We start from the raw sequence: 21,969 nt of genomic DNA, 5'->3' as shown, positions 1-21,969 counted from the left end.
AATGAGCTGAAATTGTTCTTTGAGAAGTGGAATGTTCACTGAATTAAGAAACGGCTATAGAAATGGGACCATAATTTCAGATTGCTCCAGGATGGCCCTCAACCTCACAATTATTTTATGTAGTGTCTTGGGTGCTCCCATGTATGACACCCTGGTCGCAGCGCAGGCGCTGTCACCGGTTGGAGTGGGTGCGGCGGGTGCCGGGCAGCGCCTCTGCAGACACTGTTGTGTCACAAGTGCCCGTCACGGGACAGAGTCGCCCAGCAGCTGCACCACAGCACATCGCTCCCCAGGGTTTAAAAGACAGCAGCTGCACCTATGAACGTAAGAGGCTTGATTGTGTCTCTGTGTATGTTGTTGTTTGTGGAGTAAACTTACTGGTCTGTAAGGACTGTGGTTTGGGCTTTTTTTGGTGAGATTTTAGGCAAAGAAATGAAAACTTCTGGATCTTGATGAAGCTTATATTGGAGACAGACACTGAGCTTTCTTGGACTGCAGTAGTTCTGGACACACCCAGAAGGAGAACTTTAAAGTTTTCAAAGCATTTAAAGTAAAACAGAGAGGCACCTTCAGGGTTAGATGGAGTTACCTGCAATATTTGGTTCATAGAAATGTTTGCTCCATGTAAGCATCAGAACTTTTCATCGGATCTAGTGCTAGATTTCTCTGTTATGCGGCTTTCGGAGACAAGTGTATGTTTTAATGTAGTTAATGAATATTTGAAGAGATTAAAACTCAGGTGTTAAGTGTCAACAGCTGCAGTGCAAGCTGCTGAAGGTATGCACAAATTATGTAGCCAGATAAACCTGGTGCACTGTGAAGTGCTTTATCAAAGTCTTGTGAATGTAGTGAATTTTGAATGCAATCCAAAGGACTTGCATTGAGCATTGTTTAGTAGGTGTGAACAACTAAGAGATAAGCTATACCAGTGTACAAAGCAGCAGATTCAAAGACAGTCTTAAAGGGTATAATATTTTTTTGTTTAAGCTTTTCTAATTATAATTTATTTTATTTTTTTTCCCCTAAGTAATAGGAAAAGAGAGCTTTGCACATCAGTGGAAATATGACTTCAGAATGGTAATCAAGTTTCATAGTTACTTCAGGTTACCATGATCAGTAGCTGTGACAGGCTACATAATCTTACCAGGAAGATAAATATTGAAGCAAATTTCTGGGATTGCCCATGAGTTTACTAGATTATTTTTTCCTGAGTTACTACCATTATTAATTTCTGCTCCTTTTTGAAATCTACAACACAAATTAGTGGTTTTGTTTTCTAATTTCACTTATTCATCCGAGCCCTGCTGACAAAGAGCTGCAGTGTCTGACTACAAGAGGGCTGCCAGACTTAGATGATTTAGGGAGACTCCGCATGTAATGTTGGGAGTGTCAAGAGTAAATGTCAGTAAATATCAAGACAAGGGATAGTTATGATTAGCTTATGACTTGCCAGCGTAACTGCTGAGACTGGCAGCAGCAGTTTGAAGGTGTTAGTATCCCCTGCAATGTCAAAGGGGAGGAGACTTTAATCAGGTCCTTTTTATCTGGTCTCATTTTCTGTGGCGTGATGCACATTTTATACGCAATGAAACGCCCCTCCCTTTGATTGTCGTGCAGTGGTTGTTCTGGAGGGAAGGTTTGAATTTCCTTCCATCCTCTGGCGTGTGTGGTTTGGGGTTGTTTTTTGGTTTGGGGTTGTTTTTTTGTGGGGGTGGAGGATGCATAGGGGTGTGGGATGTGTGTGAATTTTGGTTTTTACCCTTCCCAGTTTCACAGACTTTGTTTTTTGTCTCATTGGGAGGTGAAGTGGGGAAGATTGTTGAAGTATCAAATATTTTAATGTGGTGGAGAAAGTCTTGCAAACTCTGCTGAAGTACAAGAGTGTGGGTTGTTCCAGTTGACACATTAATATCTCTTCTGTTAGAAGATTCTAGAAATTCTTTTCCTAGACAGGTCTATAGTGCTTTTAAGCTCCTTGTGGGAAGGTAATTTGACTTTTACTTTTGCAAGACTTACTGCAGTGACTAACACATTGTACACCTCATCAGGCTTTTGAAAGTTTTCCATGCCAAAATTCATGTTATTTAATCCTAGTGTTAACTGTCTAGCCATTTCAGGTATTCATTTTGCCCTGGATCTTCTGGAGGGAAAATGATTGTCACGTTTGCACTTTTTCGTATCAAAACCACCACTGCCAAAATGATACTTCTTACAATAGGCTGTAAGCACCTAAGCACTTCAATAGTTTTGAAAACAAGCTCTTAAATTGCTTAGGTACTTAGCAGTTTTTACACTATGTGCTCTTAATGATATTTCAAGAGAAACGCGTCTATGAGTTGCAGTAAGAACTGCTTTGGAAAAAACATAGAAATACTGTTGAAAGTTGAGTTTGTAATGCAACCTGCCATTGACAACAAAGATACAGATGAACTGAAAAAATTGGAAACATATGCATGGACTTGAAGCATTCTTTCTAAGAACAATCTCCAAAAACACTGGAGGTCCCTCCCCCACTTCTTCACAAAACTAAATCTATAATAGTATCTTTTCTGCTTTTCAAATGAGGTGCCATTTACAAAGTGGATTAGGGGAGTGCATATTTCTTTTTCTGTGAGTTTGTATCCCGTAACAATGTTCTGCTGAGGTTGTGTCCCTCCGTACAAGGATGTTGGATAAAAAGGTTATTGTGGAGTTAAAAAAAAATGTAACAGAGTACATCTGGAAAAAAAAAAAAACCACCACAACACCCAAAAACAGAATTATAAAAGCTGGAAACCAGGTTGGTTACAATCCATGTTACATGCATATTCTCCATTTTCAATAAGTGATAGAAAACGCTTGCCTCAGTATGTTTGGTAATTAAGAGTCAGATTGCGGGAAGCGAGACATTTGTTTCCTTCACAATTCAGAATGTCTGTTAGTAAACAGCATCCCAGAGGATCTGTCTGAATGCTTAGTGTTAGAGCTGTGGATGTGGACTTGCCTGACCTTTCAAGGCAGGCAGCTTTTTCTGAAACTGTGTGCTAAAAGCTCAAATGGTGTGAAGTGTTGCAGATCTAGACTTAAAATCTGTTTGCAGAAGTGCTGCCCATCTTTATAAAACAATCGTACAACATTAAGTGGTGAAATTGATGAATAAGTTTGAGAAAGCCTCTTATATCTATTGACGACCACGGAACTGCAGAAAGGATGAAGTTTAGCTGAGCCCTAATGCTTTCTTCCTCATGACAAACTCAAACTTGTGACATGCAGTACTTACATCATGATACTTTTCCACGTACTCAACTTGTAATGCTTTCCATGTAAAAAACCAAAATATTGAGCAATTAAAAAAAAAAAAAAGAGGAATTTTCTTTTAAAGTTGTTAAGTATTTTGTGATTTCCTAAAACAAATTTGTTGTTCTTTGAATTTTAGTTGGGAGGACAATATTTACTTTGTCCAGTTACATGCAAAGAATCCACATTTTCTAGTGGCAGGATCTGTACTTTACTTAGCTGCAAATTTCTTAAGTTCTTATAATCTTGTCCATTTCCAGGCACATTTGAATTATCTGGCTGCCCAACAGAAATGGAGTGCCCTTTATCTAAGCACAGTGATTTTCTCTTGTTTCTGTGCACCCCTCTGCATTTCACTACGTAACCTCTTGTAAATGGCAAGATACAGACAGTGGCTGACCACGTTCTGAAATGTATGGATTTAGGTTCAGTCCTAATACTGTTTTATTTCCTCGCATCTTCCTTGCATCTCCGCCCTTCCACCTGCACCCCTCAATTTATATTGTATTTCTTTACTGCAAGGATCTCTCTCCTGCCTGAAAATTCCAGTGCAGCATTTTAGGTGTCCAGCACATGATTACAAATTTATCAAAATAAGAACTGCTCTGATGCCTGAAGGTTTGAGAGTATTTCCAAACCCTACCCTCTCAAGGGCTGGTAAGGGCTTCTATGCATTTGCTGAGGTCATGGTGCAATGATAGTACTTAGAAGTAACGAGCAGTTAAATTTGCATTCAGAATGCTGTTTAACCCCAGATTTCCACCGTGCCTGTGGACAAGGCATTTAACTTTGTTGTGGCTGGGTTTGCCATCCGTAATAGAGAGGGAACAACACTGCTTTTCTCTGGGTTTTTTTGCTTGGTTTGCAGACTGTATGAGCACTCACAACAGAATCATCCTTGCATTGCTCACAAAACGGAGAGTGTATTAATGATATTACCATAGAATAGAAGTTGTTGACCCAATTTCATTACTATGAATTGTATTAACACAAGACCTTAAATAAAACTGTTTGCTTTATTGTCATACCAGTGACATACCAGGAATTTGAGATAAAAGGGCAAGTAAGTTTAATATCAGATTTGCATCCTTGGGAATCAAATCAAGACTTTGCATCCCGCAGCCTCTCAGCAAAGCACTTTGGCACTGGTGAAGTCCTGTTGCAAAAAATGGGGTGTGTCCAGTCTATTCATGTAACATGCACTGGATTTCCAGTTTGAATTTCTGTGAAGTCCCAAGAACTGAGGAAGAGATGACTAATTTAGGTCTGATCCTAGTTTCATAGACATCCTGGAAAACACTGAATAAGCTGTGTTAAATGATTTTCTCTTTTCTTTCTTTAGAATTTGTGTGTGATTGGCATTTTGCTGTACCACTGTGAAGAGGTATTTTTCACTTCAAGACACCTTGCATTAAAGGAACATGGTAGACAGTTTAATAGTTACTTTGAGGTAAGTGATGCAGTAAAACATTTAAAATCTTATTTAATATGCTCTTAACACACTGCAGTAAATATCAATTTGGTTGTCTCTTGCTTTGTTGTTAGAAATGTTTGTATCATAGAAGGAAAAATAAAAATCTTGTCCAAAGATCAAGTAGTCGAGTACATGCATACCAGACATAGCATTCTTTGGTGATAGTAAAAAAAGAATGTTCTCAGTGTTTGTTTATGTTTAAAGTATCTGTTAGTGTGTGCCAATGTGATGGCATATGTAACTGGAAACTTCTTTTTTTTTTTGATGAGGTTGCACAACTATGGTCAGTGTGCTTAAATTATGATTTACGTGTTTTAGTACCTCTGCTGCAACTCATTCGGGGTTTTATATTATGCATTCCTGAAAGAGTTTGCCAGTGGGCAAACACAGGAAAGACCTTTCAAACAGCTTTCCTGACAAAGGAAACATTCAACTGTTTCTAAGCTGGTCTGTCCAGTTCTGTAGTTGGGCAAGCAGATTCAGAGAATGCAGGCAGCTGTGATGCTACACAAACAGCAGCTGACCTCCTAGGAGGAATGAGAGCTGCATGCTCTTTGATTTGTGTGGGGATACTGTCAGTAATAGTTCTGATATAACCTTTCTTCTTGGGGATTTTAAACATTGATCTTTGAAGTGCAATTCTGACACCCTCCTAATGTGCCAGGGCAGATTCCACATCAAAACTGATCTGTTACGTATTATTGACACGACCTGTGTTATTTTTCCTGTTGAGACTTGTCCCTGCATATCTCCTCCCAAGCTGTCCCAGACTTAGGCTGTTTTGCAGACTTTTATTTGAGAGGAAGTCGGGAATATGAGACAAGAGCCATACTGCACTGGTCAGTACTGATCACTTGACTAAAATGCTTTCACTCCTATCTGGGCAGTCTACAGTTGGCCATAGTAGCCCTTCATAAAATACAACTACCATGGATAACAGCCATGCAAGAAATCAGTTTTGGTACCCTCCAGCTTTGTTCATGGAGAGCTAATGCTCACTGCCATGACAGAGGAAGATCTCTGAGAGGTGTTCCTAAATGAGATGTTAAATAACAAACATTTTCCTCCTACTCCTACGATAGAGCTGATACGGCTTCACTTTGCCCGCAGTTAAACAGAAAATGGTATTGCCAGTAAAAGAAATTGTGCATGTTTGCTCTTTGTAACTTGGGTAGACTGACAGTTTAAAGCCTGACTTTGCTTTAAAGTAGGTACTTGGCTCCAAATAGTGCCATAACTGTGAGAGCATGGGCTGTATCAGCACAGTTCTTACACAGAGGCCTGAGTTAAACAGTCAGCAATCAGCTGCAATTGGTACCTGACCTGTTCATGTAGACTTGAAAAGTTTTGCCTTATTTTGAGGACCACTTGCTCTTTTTGACTTTTCTGCACAGTAAGAATACCTGAAACAAACCCAGTGAAATTGGAGAAGCCTATGTTTGTGGCTTGGGAGGCCTAACATTAGTCAAACATGACAAATAAAAAGGCCTAGTCCAGCCAAGTTAGCCAAAACAAGCTACTGAGGGAAATAACATTAAAAAAATGAAATTGCTGCACACTGATTTGAAGCAAGAGGCTTACTTCAGGGTAGCTTAAGGATTCCTGGCAGATTTCCTGTGTGTTTGAAATAGTAGGTTGGTACTGTTGTTTCTGAGAGATTCAGTTGCAGGTACAGAAGGAAATTTGAAAACTAGCTTTATTGTCCTTGAGCACATGCATACAGATATGGATTACAGTGCAACCTCATTAAAGAGTGGTCAGGAAAAGCTTGGCACAGAGTAATCACACATATAATAAAACTTTGCATTTTAGAACTGAGAACTTTAATCTGGTAAGTAATTTCCTTTGAAGATTACAGTCCTCACTGAGTTCAGAACTCCCAATCTTGTGCCTGATTTCAGAAGAACTTACACTTGGGACTCTGTAGTCTTTCAGACTGATCAGAAAAATCCTGACCTGTTGAGGATGAAAGCGTTCATTTCCTTATGCCAAGTTTCAACTTCCTTTCACATGCATTGAGGGATTATAGGGAACAGAAGCCATAAAGGAGCAGCGAGAAGGTAGGAAGATTCTGAAAAGGAAGTTAAATATAATTTGCAGATGATGTAGGCTGGGCCTGCCAGAGACTGTGCTCTGCCTACATAGAAGCTTGTCATGTTTTCATTGAGAATAGTTAGGAGATCACTGAGTGCTTGAAAAAGGGAAATGCAGGTCAGCTAAAGACAGACTTGATGCTGCCATTTTGCAGTTTGGAGGACTGAGTTTTGTTTCTTTTTCTACCTTTGATTTCAGGTGTGATTGGCAAATCAGTTCCTTCATTCATGCCTTTGGCTTCCATCCACCACTGTGTTATTTGGCCTTGCTCTTAACTGCACATTTTGACTGTTACTGCGGTTTCTTTATAGTGCCGCACACTAGCTCTGATTTCAGCCAGCTCCTCTGTATTTTGCTTTATCACAAATGATAACTTTGTGAAATATCATACTTGCTTCTAATGGACTTTTAAAGTGTTTTAATTATTTTTTTTTTCTATATTGATGTAGTAGCAGTAAGGAAGTAATGACTTTTTCTTGCCTTTGAATAGTTTTTTGCTTTGAGAGAGAGGGGCTTAGACTATGATGATGAAGTGATGATAGGCCATGTGCAATCAATCCTTCCCTGACGATTCCTTTTGCAGTATGTTAGCAAGAATGAATACAGAAAACTCAAGAAAAACATTCTCCCTCATGGAAGAATATTTGTATGGGTGATAATGAGATGCTTAGTATAAAAAACCCCTCTTTCTGTTTAGGAGGTCTGTCTCTGAAAATAACTGAAACAATGAGAAATATTTAAAGGGTTACAGTGTAGGGAGCAAGGGAAGGAGCTGTGAGTAGGAAGCACAGCTGGATTTTGTCTGGTCCATTAGTTTGCAGATGTATTTTGTGTCCAAATCCATCAGTTTTACTTCTGCACTGTAATTCAGCAAATCATTAGCAGCTTTCCCATTTATAGAGGATCCAAAGTATACTCTTTGTAGACTGAAAACTCAAACTCCTGGTAGAAATAAAGATATCTTTATTCTACTTCTCATACCTTTCTGTTTTCTGATGAAGGGGCTTGCCAGAAGGGGGCAAAGCAGTCCCCAGTGCAAACTATAGCAAACAAAAGACTGAGCTAACTGAGCCTAACTTGTAATGGGCTCCTAGGAGTCATTTCAGTGGTGAGGCTTGACAGAACAACGTTTGTTTGGGCTTGATTCCCATCATGATTCCTTTCAGACTGAAGATGTGGGGACTGGGGTGATGCTTGGCTGCTTATCCCGAGTCTCTGGTGAGCTGTCCCCACTACTTTCCATCTTCTGTGCCCATTAGGTTATTCATTTTCCACAAGCGTTAGGCAGCTGGGGAAGAACCTATTTTCTGCAAAATTATGGTGATTCTTTGCATGTTTCCTGTGTGCTGGAGGTGAAGTTTTCATCTGTAAAATGACGAGTCAGATCTTGAAGCAAACTTGGTCCACAGATGGGTGAATTCTAACTTGCAAAGCATATGCCAGTTTGACACTGCATGCCAAGGTGTTAAAATACGCACTGCCAAAAATATTTGAGTTGAAACATAATGTTATGTGAAAAACTACCAATGGATTATACTTGGTGCACTTCTGCTTTATAGATAAATATATGTATGTACCTGGTACTGCTTGCTGTGAAGAGAATGTCATAAGAAGGTTTCTTACAGTTGGAGAATGTTTCATACAGTTTAGTGAGTCTGCTTTGGTTAGTAATGATATTCAAGTGTCTACATCAGTTCCTGCAGTATGAAGCCCAGAAACAAGTTGTAGATATGTGGTTTGTATTAGTGGTAATGATATCTTCTGTTTCACTGTTTGCTTTTTCAGACTTCTCGGTTCCCTATCAGTGCTGGGATTTCAGTTTGTCATCCCACAGCCTTCAATTGAACACAGAAAGGTAAGCATTACAAATATTCAAATTTTGTATACTTAAAGGTAAATGTCAAAAACATTAGAGTAAGAATCATGAAGCAATGCAATCTAAATCAAGTATATATAAATATAAACTTAGTTAAAAGAGGCTTATTTTGGTTAATTAGCTGAGTAATTATAGGAAGTGTTGTAGGTCACAAATAGGTCCATGTTAGCTTACTGAATCTTTGGAACATTTTCATCAGCTAAGACAAAAGGGAAGAAGAATTCAGGTTGGCGAGAGCAGCACTCAAACATGGAGTCATTAGCAGAAGCATCCAGTTGCTCATAGGTGGCTCTTTCTTGTACAGAGATGGAGATGTCTGAAACAGAGGTCGGATCCAAACCACACTCTGTTGCTAGATTTACAGTGCTAGAGATCAGAGCTGGAAACTGCTGAGCTTCCCTGTTGTGCTCTTGTGAATGTTCACTCACCATCGACAGTGGCATGTTGAAGGCAGCTTGCAGCCTGCACGCCTTCCATCCTGCTCAGCATTCTTGGCTGGAATACTTTGTTTTTTGCACTTCTTTTCAGGAAAGTAGTGGGCAGTTTGGGAGGAAGGGGAAGGCAACAATGATTATCCTCAAGAGGCTTTAAAATCTCACCTCTGAGGGAAGTTTGAATGAATTCAGGTTGTTTAGTCTAAACCAAGCCTGGTGGGAGAGGCAGATTTAATCTCCAAATACTTATAAATGCTGAAGAGAAGGCTATTCTTTCTGTCTGTGGTGGAGTAGGTCAGGCTATTCTTTCTGTCTGTGGTGGAGTAGGTCAGAAGAAATGGATTTACACTGGGGCAAGGGAAACTTAGGCTTTATGTTAGGAAAAAACTTATCGTGGTAAGAATATAAAGAAGAATAGATCATAGTGAGTGGATAAATCTAGAATTTCCATGATGGATGTGTCTGTGAATGTGTTGGACAAACGTTTGTCAGGAATGGTGTGTGGGTATTGCTGGTTCTGCGAGAGACCTGAGGGGACAGCCCTTGAATACTCTTCTCTTTATGGGCTCTGATCTTGTATCAGTGTTGTTCTCGTCTTTTAATTGGTATTCGAACACAACTGAGTAATTATAACCAAGTAATAGGTAACAACCTATTTTTTAAAAGTTTGCTTTTTATTATAGATTTTTAAATAATAATGGAACATGCATATTTATTTTTAAACTGTACTTTTTAAAGGAGATAAAAGGCAAGTTTGTGGGGTTTCCTTTTTTATGTGCATATGCCACTGTCTTTGGGGTAAGAAATTATTTGGACAATAGCTCTGCAGGTATGGACTAGAAACCTGAAGTCGTCTGATAGTTGTAGTCCCTGAAGAACAGAGCTGGCATGTTCAGCTACTTGTGCAGCCTAATTATAAGACAAGCTAAATTGAGGTCAGTTAATGATGAAGTCTGAAACGGAGACAGTCTAGTCTGCAGCATTTCTTAAGCTGCCCTAGTGCTCCATTCTAAACCTGAGTACACCATAGGATTTCTCCCTATTTTAGATCTCTTCTGTTTTTTTGTGCAGCTGAGATGGTCATGCTGCTGCTTTTTTTCAGTACTTTGTCTAATTAGATGTTCTTTTGTAACATTGACAGTGGAGAGATGCTGCAATCCAGTTTCCAAATGGCCTTAGGGGAAAAAAAATCTACTAACCAAAATAGAGTAAGTTGGACAAACAATTGCTTCATTCTGTGAAGCTCCAGAATTAATTTTGATAAAATCAGATGCTTTGTTTTCAGCTGAATGAGAAATGCCACGGGTCGGGAGTGTTTCTGTACTCGTTAAAGGGAGTGCAGCAGGGCACTAAGGGCCATGGTAACCACCTTCGAGCTGCTCTTTTTACGGAAAACAAGAGAGGCAGAAGTCTCCTAGTGACGATCTCCTAGGGCTCCGAGGCTGGCTGTCATTCTTACACTACAGGAGAGGATTCTATTCATTCCACACTGTTTTTAGACTGGAAATCTGTATTTATTAAACCTTTGAGAAACCTTCTGACCCACCCATCAGCTCCAGACGTGAGGGGCTGATAGTAGCTCTTCAGGCCAAGTCAGACATATGTCTAATCGTGTGTAAGTTCTCAGCGCTGTAGCTCTGGAAGTTGTTCCTGTTGTTTTATGCAGTAACCTGGACATGTGTGTGCTGGCGTACCTAGCCAGCAGCTCCTGGGGATTTCTGCATGGATCTCTCTGCTCTTTGGCAGAGTTCCTTCTATGTGAGAGGAGCTTGGTTTTGTCGGAAGAAAGGGAGAGGAGGAGGAGAGAAGGATTTGATGAAAAATGTGTCATTTTAACAATGTAGTGAGTAACTAAAGTGGTGTTTAGTAACTTTCATGTACACACTCAGAGGGTGTAACTTCCATATACACACTCAGAGGGTACAGTAAATGGAAACTGAGTAACTAGAGCTTATAATTATAATAAAACATTAGCTTATACTCAGTCCTTATTGTGTGTTTGTTTTGCAGCTGAAAGTTAAGCATGAATGCACAATTGGTGCTTGAACATGCAGTTTTGGAGAGTGTTTGGATTCTCTCTTGTGCACCCTGCATGTGGTTGCTTTTGCTCTGAAGGCTATAGACAGGGAAATAAGATTAGAGAATTGAACTTGGGTATTAGGCTAAGTAATTCTTTAAATATTTCCAAATAGCCTAGATTTTTTTTTTCTTATACTGAAACTTTTGGGAAAATGAAACAAAACTCAGGACAACCCCCAAAGCAGTTGATGGAAATCCAGTTGTAATTGTCTCTGGACACCCACAATTCAGCCGAGATGTTATTTTTTTAGGACTTCAGAACACTTAGAAACATATGGAAATGTTTTCTGTTTGTTTTTAAATCTTGCTAGATTTTAATTTTTTGTTTCTTCTTTTTTTGGAATCCATGTTTAAAGTCAGAGAGGCTGATATAATGTCAGATTTTGAACCAAAATCTATTTGTATATGCCTGACTCTTACTTGTAAGAGTTTTATTTAGCTTCAGTATATTAGAACTATTTAAAGTACTGTTTAGCTAGTCTTGACTTAGTGGCATATGCCTTGGACTTGAACATGAAGAAGTTTATCTTATCAGGCAGCACTTTTTTTTATTATTTAAGGGAAATTTCATCAACAAAATCTGGAAGAGCAGAGCTCAGCAGGTTGCTTTCCTCAGATGCACACACACAAATCTCTCTCTGGCATGACAGCCTGGGGACTGTTAGCCAGAACAATGAGCCAAATTACTTTCATAGCAGGGAAGTGCAGATAGTGGAATTAAGACTTGGGGGGGATGACATGACCAAATGGTGTTTTTTGGTTTCCCCTCTCCCCCTTTTCCTCATGTCAGTTTATTCTGTAATTCTTCTGGTTTCAGGACCAATACCCGTCATCCCCAGACTAAATGCAATATTACTCCATTTCAGTTCCCCTTCTGTTGTTACTCTGGGGAAACTGAAGCTTGGCCGTTAAAGTAAAAATCTTTTCAACATTAGCTAGTGAGAAGATGCTTTTTTTGAGGAAAACATTTGACTGGGCATTGTTTTTTACTTTTAGTTTTATAATTTTGGAATTAAAGCCTTGGAACCTTCTCTGTTATACAATGTCACAATTGACCAATACAGAATTTCTAGTTTCAAAAATACCTGGCTACCTGTTTTTTATATAGAAGTAGCTTTTGTGCTTTTTTACTTTAAAGAATGCGATCTCTCCTGTCAGAAGTGCACAAAATCTAAAAACAAAGAGCATCTTTACATCTTCCTACATCTGAGCTTATGCACTGCTCTGTTTGTTAATCTTATCTTTGTAAATAGCACAGGTTTGCATGATGATACAAATACATTAAACATGGTATGTTCATTAGATAGAAATTTTCTTATGCAAAGGCTTTCGTGGTTTCTTGCTGAAGACAGGGATTGTAGTATTGATCAGTATCTTCTTGGAGGTTGTTTTTTTCCATTATCTAACTTACTTATTCCTTATTCATAGTGTATAATTTCTAAATATCAAGTGTACTCCACCCTAAGGCCAAAATAGTCATCAATACTAGTAAAAAGGGAGGTAATGTTATGTGAAACCAAATAATTTACTTGCATTTAAAAATCAACCAACCTGACTGGAAATGTTTGAACTGAAATATTTCTAAATATTTTAACAATTAACTTACCTTGTCCATCAGTACTGGACATATGAACAGCCCTCCTCCTGCTCATCATGCAGTCAGGCTCTCTGTTCTCCCTCCCTGTGCTTGTTTTATTGAATAAATATTATTTAACCTCACCTGATAAGTGTCATACTGTGATCAACAGAAGGTTAAACTATGAAATGTAACAGTCCTTCTCCCAGGCAGCCACTGATGACGGTATTCCTAATATTTCAGAAGCCATTCCTGGCTGGATTTTTAATTACTCATATGTTGCTGTGTTAAAAAAGTAAGCTGTAGATGTATTTATGCCTTGTTTATTTTAGTAACATTGGTAACATAAATGGAAGCAAAGTTTGTCCAAATAAAATGTCTGATGTAAATATTGCTTTGTTTTAACATCTTCCTTCTGTTACAGCATTAAATAGTAGCATTAAAGCAATGGAGTTGCTTTGAATGTATCCATATCTTTTTGTCACTCAGTTGTAGATTAGTATTGACTTTAATGGAGGTACAGCATCTTAGCTAATAATTTTCAATCTGTGGAAGAAGTGTCAGGATTGAGTTTTACAAGCATTTCATTGGGGCACCACAATATTGTTGAAGAATTTTGGGCCTCTTTGAACTTGGTGGTGTTTCTTTGTGCTAGCTCTAAGTTAAAGAAGAAATAAACTGTGTGTATCTCTTGCTATCAGACACACAGCATCTTTGTGAAAAGCAAGTATGTATCAAGTGAATGTGACTATACTCCCCACAAAATTTGGAGATGAATATACTTTAAGATGTGTGGCGTTGGGGTTTTTTGTATATGTATGTTTTCCCCCCTCCTCTTTCTTGTGTTCCATATGAATATGCTTGTTGAATGGCCATCACTGTTAAGTCAGGAGAAAGAAGGAACGGGATCAGGAGCAGAAGCTGAGGGAAGGGACAGGCACAGGGGGAAGGGAAAGGTGGCCGGGATCTCTCACCTGGCCATGGTGAGCGGTTCGAGCAGCTCAGTTACTTGTGGAAATGAGTAGCAATGCAATGTAATGGCCAAACCCCATCATTACTCAAATAGCAGTTCTGTTCATAAAAGGGAATTTCTACAATTAACATCTGCTTCAGAGCAGCTTTCCTATCTGTAGTATGCTGGTTTTTTTGAGAGGGTGAGTTTTTCTGGTTTGGTTGGAGGTGTGGGTTGGTATTTTGTTTGTTTTCAGTAGACACAGAAGCTTTCCTTACCTCAAGGAGGAGTAATTTCTGAGTTACTTCTGTTTTCCATTTTCTCCTTAAATCTACCACACTATAGCACTGTGCTGATTGCATTGGCAGAATACATGAAATTGAATTAGGACCTTATCAGAAGTTCTTTTAAACAAACTAATCTGCCAGTGTGGTTGACCGTGAGGATCTATGCACTTTCACTTTGCTTCAGAACAGATTAAAAATACTGCATCTCCCCTGCTTGCCTCTACCCATGCCCTTCTCTGAAGTTTTAAATTGCTTAACATCTACATTTGTTTGCTGTAGGATAAACCTTTTTTCTGGGCAGTCATGTACCTCCCTAAAGTTTGTCCTAGGAATGGAACATGTATATGTGACAGGTAAAATGAAGCACTAAGACTTAAAGGAATTCTGGCATATTCTCAGATTAATTGGACTACCTACTTTGGGGGACAAAAGCATGGACACTAGTTATGGTTTTGCTGTCCTCTGTCTTTGGAAAAAAAAATCAATAAGTAGCTCACTGATGGATTTTCATCTTTCTGTCTTTCCATCTTTGCTTTCCCTGGCGATCTTGCTTGCTTGCTCCGGTGCGCTGCAAAGCGCTTAAGGTGCCAGGAATGATTCCTTCTACGGGCTGTAGGAACAGGATGGTGGAAATGTAAAGGTGAAGGTAGAGGGAGAGTCTGCAGAGAGGGTGATAACTTTCAGAATGCTATTTCAAGTTATAAGATTTTGGTTACTAAATCTGACTATGATATCATTTTTAGGATTCATATAGGAAATTCTGTGTATAAATGTGATTCTACACCTTCATTTCTGTTGTAATAATGACAGTGAATGGCAATGTCTCTTCATTTCCATTGTTTTTTTTACCCTACCACACCCCATAAAAGTCACTATTCTGTTAATTGAAAAGGATACAGCTGCCTAATACATCTGCACATGCTATAATAGAGTAAAATGTGAAGCATGAAGCAAGTCTGCTAGATCCTTGAAACTCTGGAGGGAATTGGAGTTAGACAAAGTAGTTAATATCTAAGCTTGGCTTTTGGCCCAGACACCAGGGCGAATGCCTAATAGTTGTAAGGAGTCCCATGGGATCCCGCCACAGCTGCTCACCACCTTACTTGTGCAAATCCTGAGAAGGAGAAGCACAGAGTGGAAGGCTGTGTTCTTCCTTGCAGTCCAGGTAGAGAGAAGCTCTGCCCTGAGTTTGACAGTGACTGACATGTGTAACTTGTCAGGACTTGCTGAGCAGGAACTCAGCTCTTCCTGACAGCCCCACTGCAAAGTTATTATGGTTCTGTCCTGCTGGGCTGTGTACACTAAACTGTATTTTACTAGAGCAGCTTAGTAATCACATATCTGTGTACAGCTGCCGTGTATGTGTTCCTTGCGACAAGTGCTTGCGGGTGTCACCATTTTTGATATCTTGTAATGTTTTGTTTATAAGATAACTGCTATCCATTATTGTTGTGTTTCCATACACATCAGTTCCATCAACACTGCCAACTGAAATGTGGCCCGTATTCCTCTTGCAGTTTTCCAGTGGTCAGTATATCCACTTGCCTTCAGTACAGTTGTTTAACTGTATAGATATACCTGCTGTTGCATTCATTGAAACTTTGGTAAAATAGAGCCTTTCTAGCTCGCAACATTGCTATTCTAATCACAGTGATCTTTAGGAAATGGGAGAGATGACTTAGTCCATGCCAAGACTTTTCCTTTAAAATTGGCCTTTTAGGGCAACAGAATATTTAGAACAACAGCTGAAAGAATTTTCTTGTTACCTCTGTGTTGTTACTAATTCCCGTCCTTGATGTTGTGGGTTGAAATGGTTAGAAAATAAAATTCTTCTTTGTTTTGGGAAGGGAGACAGGATAAGTATACATTATTTTATGGAAATATATTCTGTGAAAAATGGAGGCCAATGTTTGTGTTATTTTTAACCTGCTTTATCATGGACCTCTTATTTATTTATTTTAAATAAAAAAATACTGACTTCTTTAAGCTTGGAGCATGAGAGGCTTAAAGCTCCTTCTGTGTTTCTCTGGAAGAAATGAAAGGATCTTTATTCCAGTTGAATTCCAGAGCAGGTGAACTTACAAGGTCATAGATAAGCTTCTCATCTTCCTTCAGAGCAGCACTGCCTGCTAGTTCTGTCCCAGGCTTTAGATCAGAGCAATGATAAAGGTGGGAAGCTTTTTGGTTTCACAGATGAGTTCTTCTGTAGGGAGTGTTTCTTTCTGTTTTATGACAGCTTGTCCTCTGCTTCTGGAGTGATGGGTGGATGACTCACTGAGAAATCTTGAGAGAGGTGTTATGTCAATTGCTAAATAAATAAAATCCGTATTTCCACCATATGTGGATCCCAAAGAATTCTTGAAGTGTGGAAATACGATAGACGGGCAAAAGCTTTGTGACAGCTGAAGGTGACTGACCTGGAAAAGGCCTAGTGTAGTATAAGCTGAGTGACTTCGGTCACAGATGATAGTCAGTGATGAGGAAATAGTTTATAAAAATAAAGAAGCCGAATTTTTGATATGGTGGGGGCCTGATGCTTATCATCTTTACCTTACTGTAAATCAGGAGCAATCCTCCTGTAGATAAGTGATTGTATAGAACTGGTAGGAGTGAGGTCAGGAGTGAGCCATCTGTTTACTTGGAAGAACTTAATGGTGTCACAAAAAAATGGAAAGAAACCTCTGTCTTAAAACACTCGGCTCACAGAGCGCCATGGAGGTGGTCTTGGTGTGAAAAGAATTAGCCAAACTTGGAGGAAGCTTCAAGCTCTGTTGGCACAAAAACTGTTCTGGACTTTTTTGAGAGCTGTTTACTTTCTAGACTATTTAAATAATGTTAAAGTTTCTTCAGATGTGGTCAAAGTTGGTTGAAGGGGCAGTTAAGCTTTCCAGGCATTGTAACTCCCTTCAGTGATTTGTGAATACAAAGGTCTTCTATTTCCAGGCTTTTTAGCCCTTTAATCTTCACAGGCACAGATGTTCAGACAGAGTTTTTATACAAAGAAGGGAAACCCAAATCGTTTAAGCTGGTAATATTTACACTTACCACGTACTGTAAAATTCAAACGGTTTACTACATCTCTGATTAAAGGCTTCCAAAATGCACTGAAGGATTAAAATAGCTGAGCATATGAACCAGGCAGACATGTACACATTGTGTCATGATGTTTTGCTTGGCCTCTGCTCCATTTTTCTGCTAGCCTTGAGAGATCTGAGAAGTTGTTATCTGTAAGTTTTAGGGCTTCTTTGGTAGATTGTTCTTTTATCGAGCCACCAATGTTCCACATGTTTCTTGTAAGAGGCATAAAAAATATGGTTGTTGCAAATGAACATCTATAAAATGGACTGTAAAGACTTTCTGCTGGGAAATTGTCGTGGCTATATAGATATGGCCTTTATTGGAAATCAGCTGAGCTAATACTGCAAGAATATTCCTTTAAGATGCTTAGACTGGTGAAAGAATTAAACCAGTTCCATAGATGTGTTTACAGCACTGGCAGGGAAATGCGATAATGTTACAGTGGAATAGGTTCTAAACCTAAACTATAATTTCCTCAGCCTGTTCAAAATTTGGCATGCTCTGCTCTGAACAGCACTCCAGTTCTAGTTCCTGTGAGTCTGCCTGCTTTTGAAATTCTAAGAGCACAAAGACGAGCTCTTACTTTGTGGGATTGATCATTGATCAATTATATAGGAAGACAATGAATGTTCATGAAGAATACTGTGATCATCTCATCCCAAATATGACATATGCAGTTTTAATAATAACTATCTGAAGCATCAGTCAGGCTGAGCCTGGCTGCCATAAAAGCTGCCTGCGTGTCTTCTGTGACAGGCTGTGCCCCTGCAAAACCTTCAGTCAGAACTCTAATGTAAAGGAGGTGTGGCCCTGGGGTAATAGAATAAATAAGAAGAGCTCATGTTTTCCAAGTTTTCCACTTCTTTAATAATGCTGGTGACGGTTTTGTGTCATAGCATGGGTTATCATGTGTGGTGTAATGAGAAGGACCATGGAAAGCACAATGAAAAAATGCCTGAAGCCTGAAAGCTGTTGAGGAATATTAACAGGATTAGGGCTCTTTGCTCTGGGAAGTACAGGACAAATGAGATAGTAGTAGTTTAAAATAAAAAATGATGTGCTGCCTTCTGCTAATTCCACTTTGCATCCAGCTTATAAATGGGAGTTTATTGAGTGGATGGCACTGGTAGCATTTTTCTGAGCAGGTGATAAAATGTTCTTCTGGATACAATTTGTTTGCTTTTGAGTGAAAGTATACCATAAAACTTTGCAAAACCTACCTTTACACCTGTTACATCCCTTTCAGATGTATAATTAAGAATATGATGTAGTTAATTTGTTTGTGAATCCATTTATAAAGTCAGGGCATTTAACCAGGAAAAAGAATTACTGCATAACATGTTAGAAATGAAATATACGAAACATAATATTATTGTATGTAATCTGAAACAGGAAAAACAAACGCATGCAGAAATGTCTGGTTTGGTTTAGATATTTCCAGGTTAAAGTTTGCCATTGCATCGCATCCCTTTTCAGTGTTGAATTTGCAGTGCTATAATGTGCTCAGTACCTGGAAAATGCTTAGTGGTATTGGCTGCGGCTATAGCAGCTTACTTAATTCTGTAGCTGGTTAAAAGGTGTGCGTGTGTATATATATATGTGTATATATATATATCCTGTCACCAAGCATTATGAACATTATTACTGTGGAAGTCCATCATTAATTCACATTTGGAGTACTGTGCGTAGTGTTGCAAACCTGTGTCAAAATGTAGGAGTGGAAAAGGGGCTGAAAATGAGGACAGTCCAACCTCTGGCCTGTTTTCCTTACAAAGAGAGACAGAACAGACTGGGACTGCTGAATTTCAGAGACAGATCCTGGAACTGGGTTGCGTTAGTGATTTCAAATCAAACATCATGATGTGGTGAGAATGATCATTCTTCATTTACCACAATGAAAAAATTTGGGAGACACAGTGAAATTATCAGGCTGCACGTTTAACCAGAGGAAAATGAAGCACTTTTTCAATGGAAAATACAGAGTCTTTTGGAAGCCAAGATTAGAAATATGTTTAAAAAGGGATTAATTGTATTCATGGAGATTAACTCCAGTAGTGGATATAAAAAACAATTGGCATATGTTGTTTAGCTGAAGGAGGCCCTTAAATTACTGATTAGCTGGAAGCGGAGCATCCTTGGGTGTCTCTGGGCATGTCTTGGTTCTTGTACTGGTCCCTATACCTTTGCTTCTTCCACACAGGCAGAAATGTAATAGTGGGTTAAATGGGCCTCTGATATATCCACTTTTTTCCTCCTTTTCTGAACAGTTAGTTTGTATGTAAGCTATAGTTTAAGAGGGTGAAGTATCCAACAGTATTTAAAAACCGGTGTGCGTCAGATCAGTACTGCTTTGTCAGTCATTGTCTTCATGCACAGCTAGTTGGATGTGAAATATTCGTGGCTTTCAGTTGATATGACATTTCTTCTTCAGGGACATTCTTACCTAGTATAGTTTCAGCAACTGCTGCCGAAATCCCGAGATGCAGATCTCATTTCTGAATTCTGACAGAGGCGCTTGTTTATTCCTTGGTATTGCTGGAATTTTTGATTCAGGATCAGAGCGATTGCTGAATTATATGAATTCAAGATGAACTGTTTTTCTATTTAACATGCAATCTGTGTCAACCTACTGGTAGCTTATTTAATTCAATAAGATCTAATGTTGTAATGTATTGAAAGTGAGGAAAAACTCAATGCTTAAGTCTAAAGCTGCAGGAATGACAACATTAGGCAGTGATTTAATGGAGAATTAGTCTGCTTAAAAGCTACTAAACATGTTAAAATTCTACAGGGTAACTTTAAATGTCTGAAATCCTTAAAATTTGTGAGTAAGCAAGTAAAGAATATAAAGATAGATCTTTATTTCTCCTCCCCCCCCTCCCTGAAAATAGTGAATGTAATTAAGGAAGCAAGAGATGTAGTATTCCAAAGTATTCTGCTTTGAGGGTTTTCAATTTATTACCCATGATATGCAGGTTGGGGGCAGGGGGAAGAATCCAAACCTCCAGGAAACAGAGAGGTTCTTAGTATCTCTTAGGACGATAAAAAATAAAATTGTAATGCCATTGTTCCCTGGACTGCCTGACCACAGTGGTATTTTTTAAAAGTTTTTTTGGGAATTCTCTTATCTGCTTCACTCTGCCTGGAACAGACTTTTAGCTGGTTTTGATGTTTTCTTCTCAAATTATTTCTATTTGAATGATCCCGATATTGAGAAGTTCTGAGCTTCTAATTGGTTCTGATTAAAACAGATCATTTCTGATGACTTAAGGGTGTTTTTCTGGCTTTTGGTTTGTTTTCAGTTCTGTCAGGTTCATTTAGGTAAAAAAGTGTGTACTTTCTGAAGTTTTAGTCTTTATATACTTTTTATACACTGACCTCCTATATTTGTTCTATATATGAATTATGTTTTTGAAAAGCAAAGAAAACCCAAACTGCTTTAGAAACTTAAAAAAGACGACTGTTAGAATAAAACCTGAATGTAACACAGCTTATGTTTATAAAAGTAGCAAACTAGCAGCACAATACACATTGTTCACTATACAGCTGTACCTAGTGAAATGTATTACTTCCACTTACAAACCTTGTCCTGCCAAATAACTGAAAAATGTATAGGAAAGAAAGAAAGGGCTGGAAGTATGGGGTGAAATTACGGGGAAAAGTAGTTCAAATTTGTAGAGCAAAATGTTGATTAACTTGCAGTAAAGAGAAATCTTTTTGATGGTGCATTTTTAGTTAGAATGAATATTACTACGTCACCTAGAGGAGGAATCAATCACGAACCATGGGAAAGTAGATTAAATGGGTTAGTTGATGTCTCGCTTTTGCAGGCTATGTGATTCTATTAATTACTTTCAAGACTGAACTTGGCAAGGGAAATTCAGTATGCTTCCCTTGTTCCCCAGTGCAGGCTCAAACTCTTCCCTTTAGAAAGTGTGCTGTGTAATGGGCGATTCCTGAAGGCAGAGGAGGAGGGACCTAACGTCAGGAATCTCCAACTCTGCAGTGTTTCTGAGGTGTTCTGGAATACTGCAGCTGTCTCCCCTAGCTACCTGTAGTTTTGGCTGTATCCTAGGGCTGTTCTAGAATCGTTACTCCGGTACAGAGTGACTCGGAAATCACGGGACCAAAGGTGGGGAAGTGACCTCTGAGTCCTGTAGCTCTGCTCCTCTGCCCTGGGGAAGGATCGCTCAGACCTTAGTTGTTCCTGGGAGAAGTTTGGGATCTGCCTCCCTCTGCCAGGATCTCCTCAGGCAATTTGTTCTTGTACTTTGTTTGCCTTTCCACTGAGTAGTTTTTCCTACTAGCTAATTTGGATCACCTCTGATTAAATTTAAATCCACTGTTACTTGTGTGTTGGCTATGAACATGGAGAACTATTTGCTGCAAGGATAAAATGAACAGCTCTTTTTATTTATTTATGAAAACTCTTTGGAAGGCTCGTTATAGCCCCCTTTGTTTTCCATTCCTTAAGCTAAGCAACTTCAATTTATTCAGTCTTTTGTAGTAGGTTTTACTGAGTAGATTATGCCATTAATCATGTTATCTTTCTCAAAGTAAGAAAACGGAGACTTTAAGGAAAAATAGAAGTGCATAACCTGTTTTGCTACTGAAAATTCCCATTTCAGAATTTTGTCATCTTATAACTAAGTGGTATTGATGAATTTGTACATCAGTATAAGGCATTATATTGTTGCTTTTTGGTTAGTTTTATGATTATGTTTTTACTAACTAGCTAGATTACACCTTCTTGTGCTACGTCTAGAACTCTTATACTGTAAAGTTTAAGTGGTGCAAAATTACTTTACATTGCCTTCAGTCATTTAAAGTATCATTTTATCTG

The 21,969-nt window shown here is 38.8% G+C and overlaps 1 protein-coding gene across 1 annotated transcript in view; it reads left to right on the top strand.

The window, feature by feature from the left end:
- Positions 1 to 255: 255 nt before the first annotated feature.
- Positions 256 to 21,969, top strand: part of LOC309443580 (thrombospondin type-1 domain-containing protein 4-like) — an 83,257-nt gene continuing 61,543 nt past the window's right edge. The window contains exons 1-3 of the mRNA XM_082060659.1: positions 256 to 324; positions 4,619 to 4,726; positions 8,630 to 8,699. Of these exons, the coding sequence (XP_081916785.1) occupies positions 4,698 to 4,726; positions 8,630 to 8,699 (99 nt within the window). The 5' untranslated portion in view covers positions 256 to 324; positions 4,619 to 4,697. The remainder of the gene's footprint in view (positions 325 to 4,618; positions 4,727 to 8,629; positions 8,700 to 21,969) is intronic.

Source organism: Streptopelia decaocto, assembly GCF_964273445.1.
Source record: "Streptopelia decaocto genome assembly, chromosome: 9".
NCBI classification, from domain to species: Eukaryota; Metazoa; Chordata; class Aves; order Columbiformes; family Columbidae; genus Streptopelia; species Streptopelia decaocto.
Note: the sequence above shows the minus strand (reverse complement) of the source record. Positions and strands in the feature narration are given on the sequence as shown.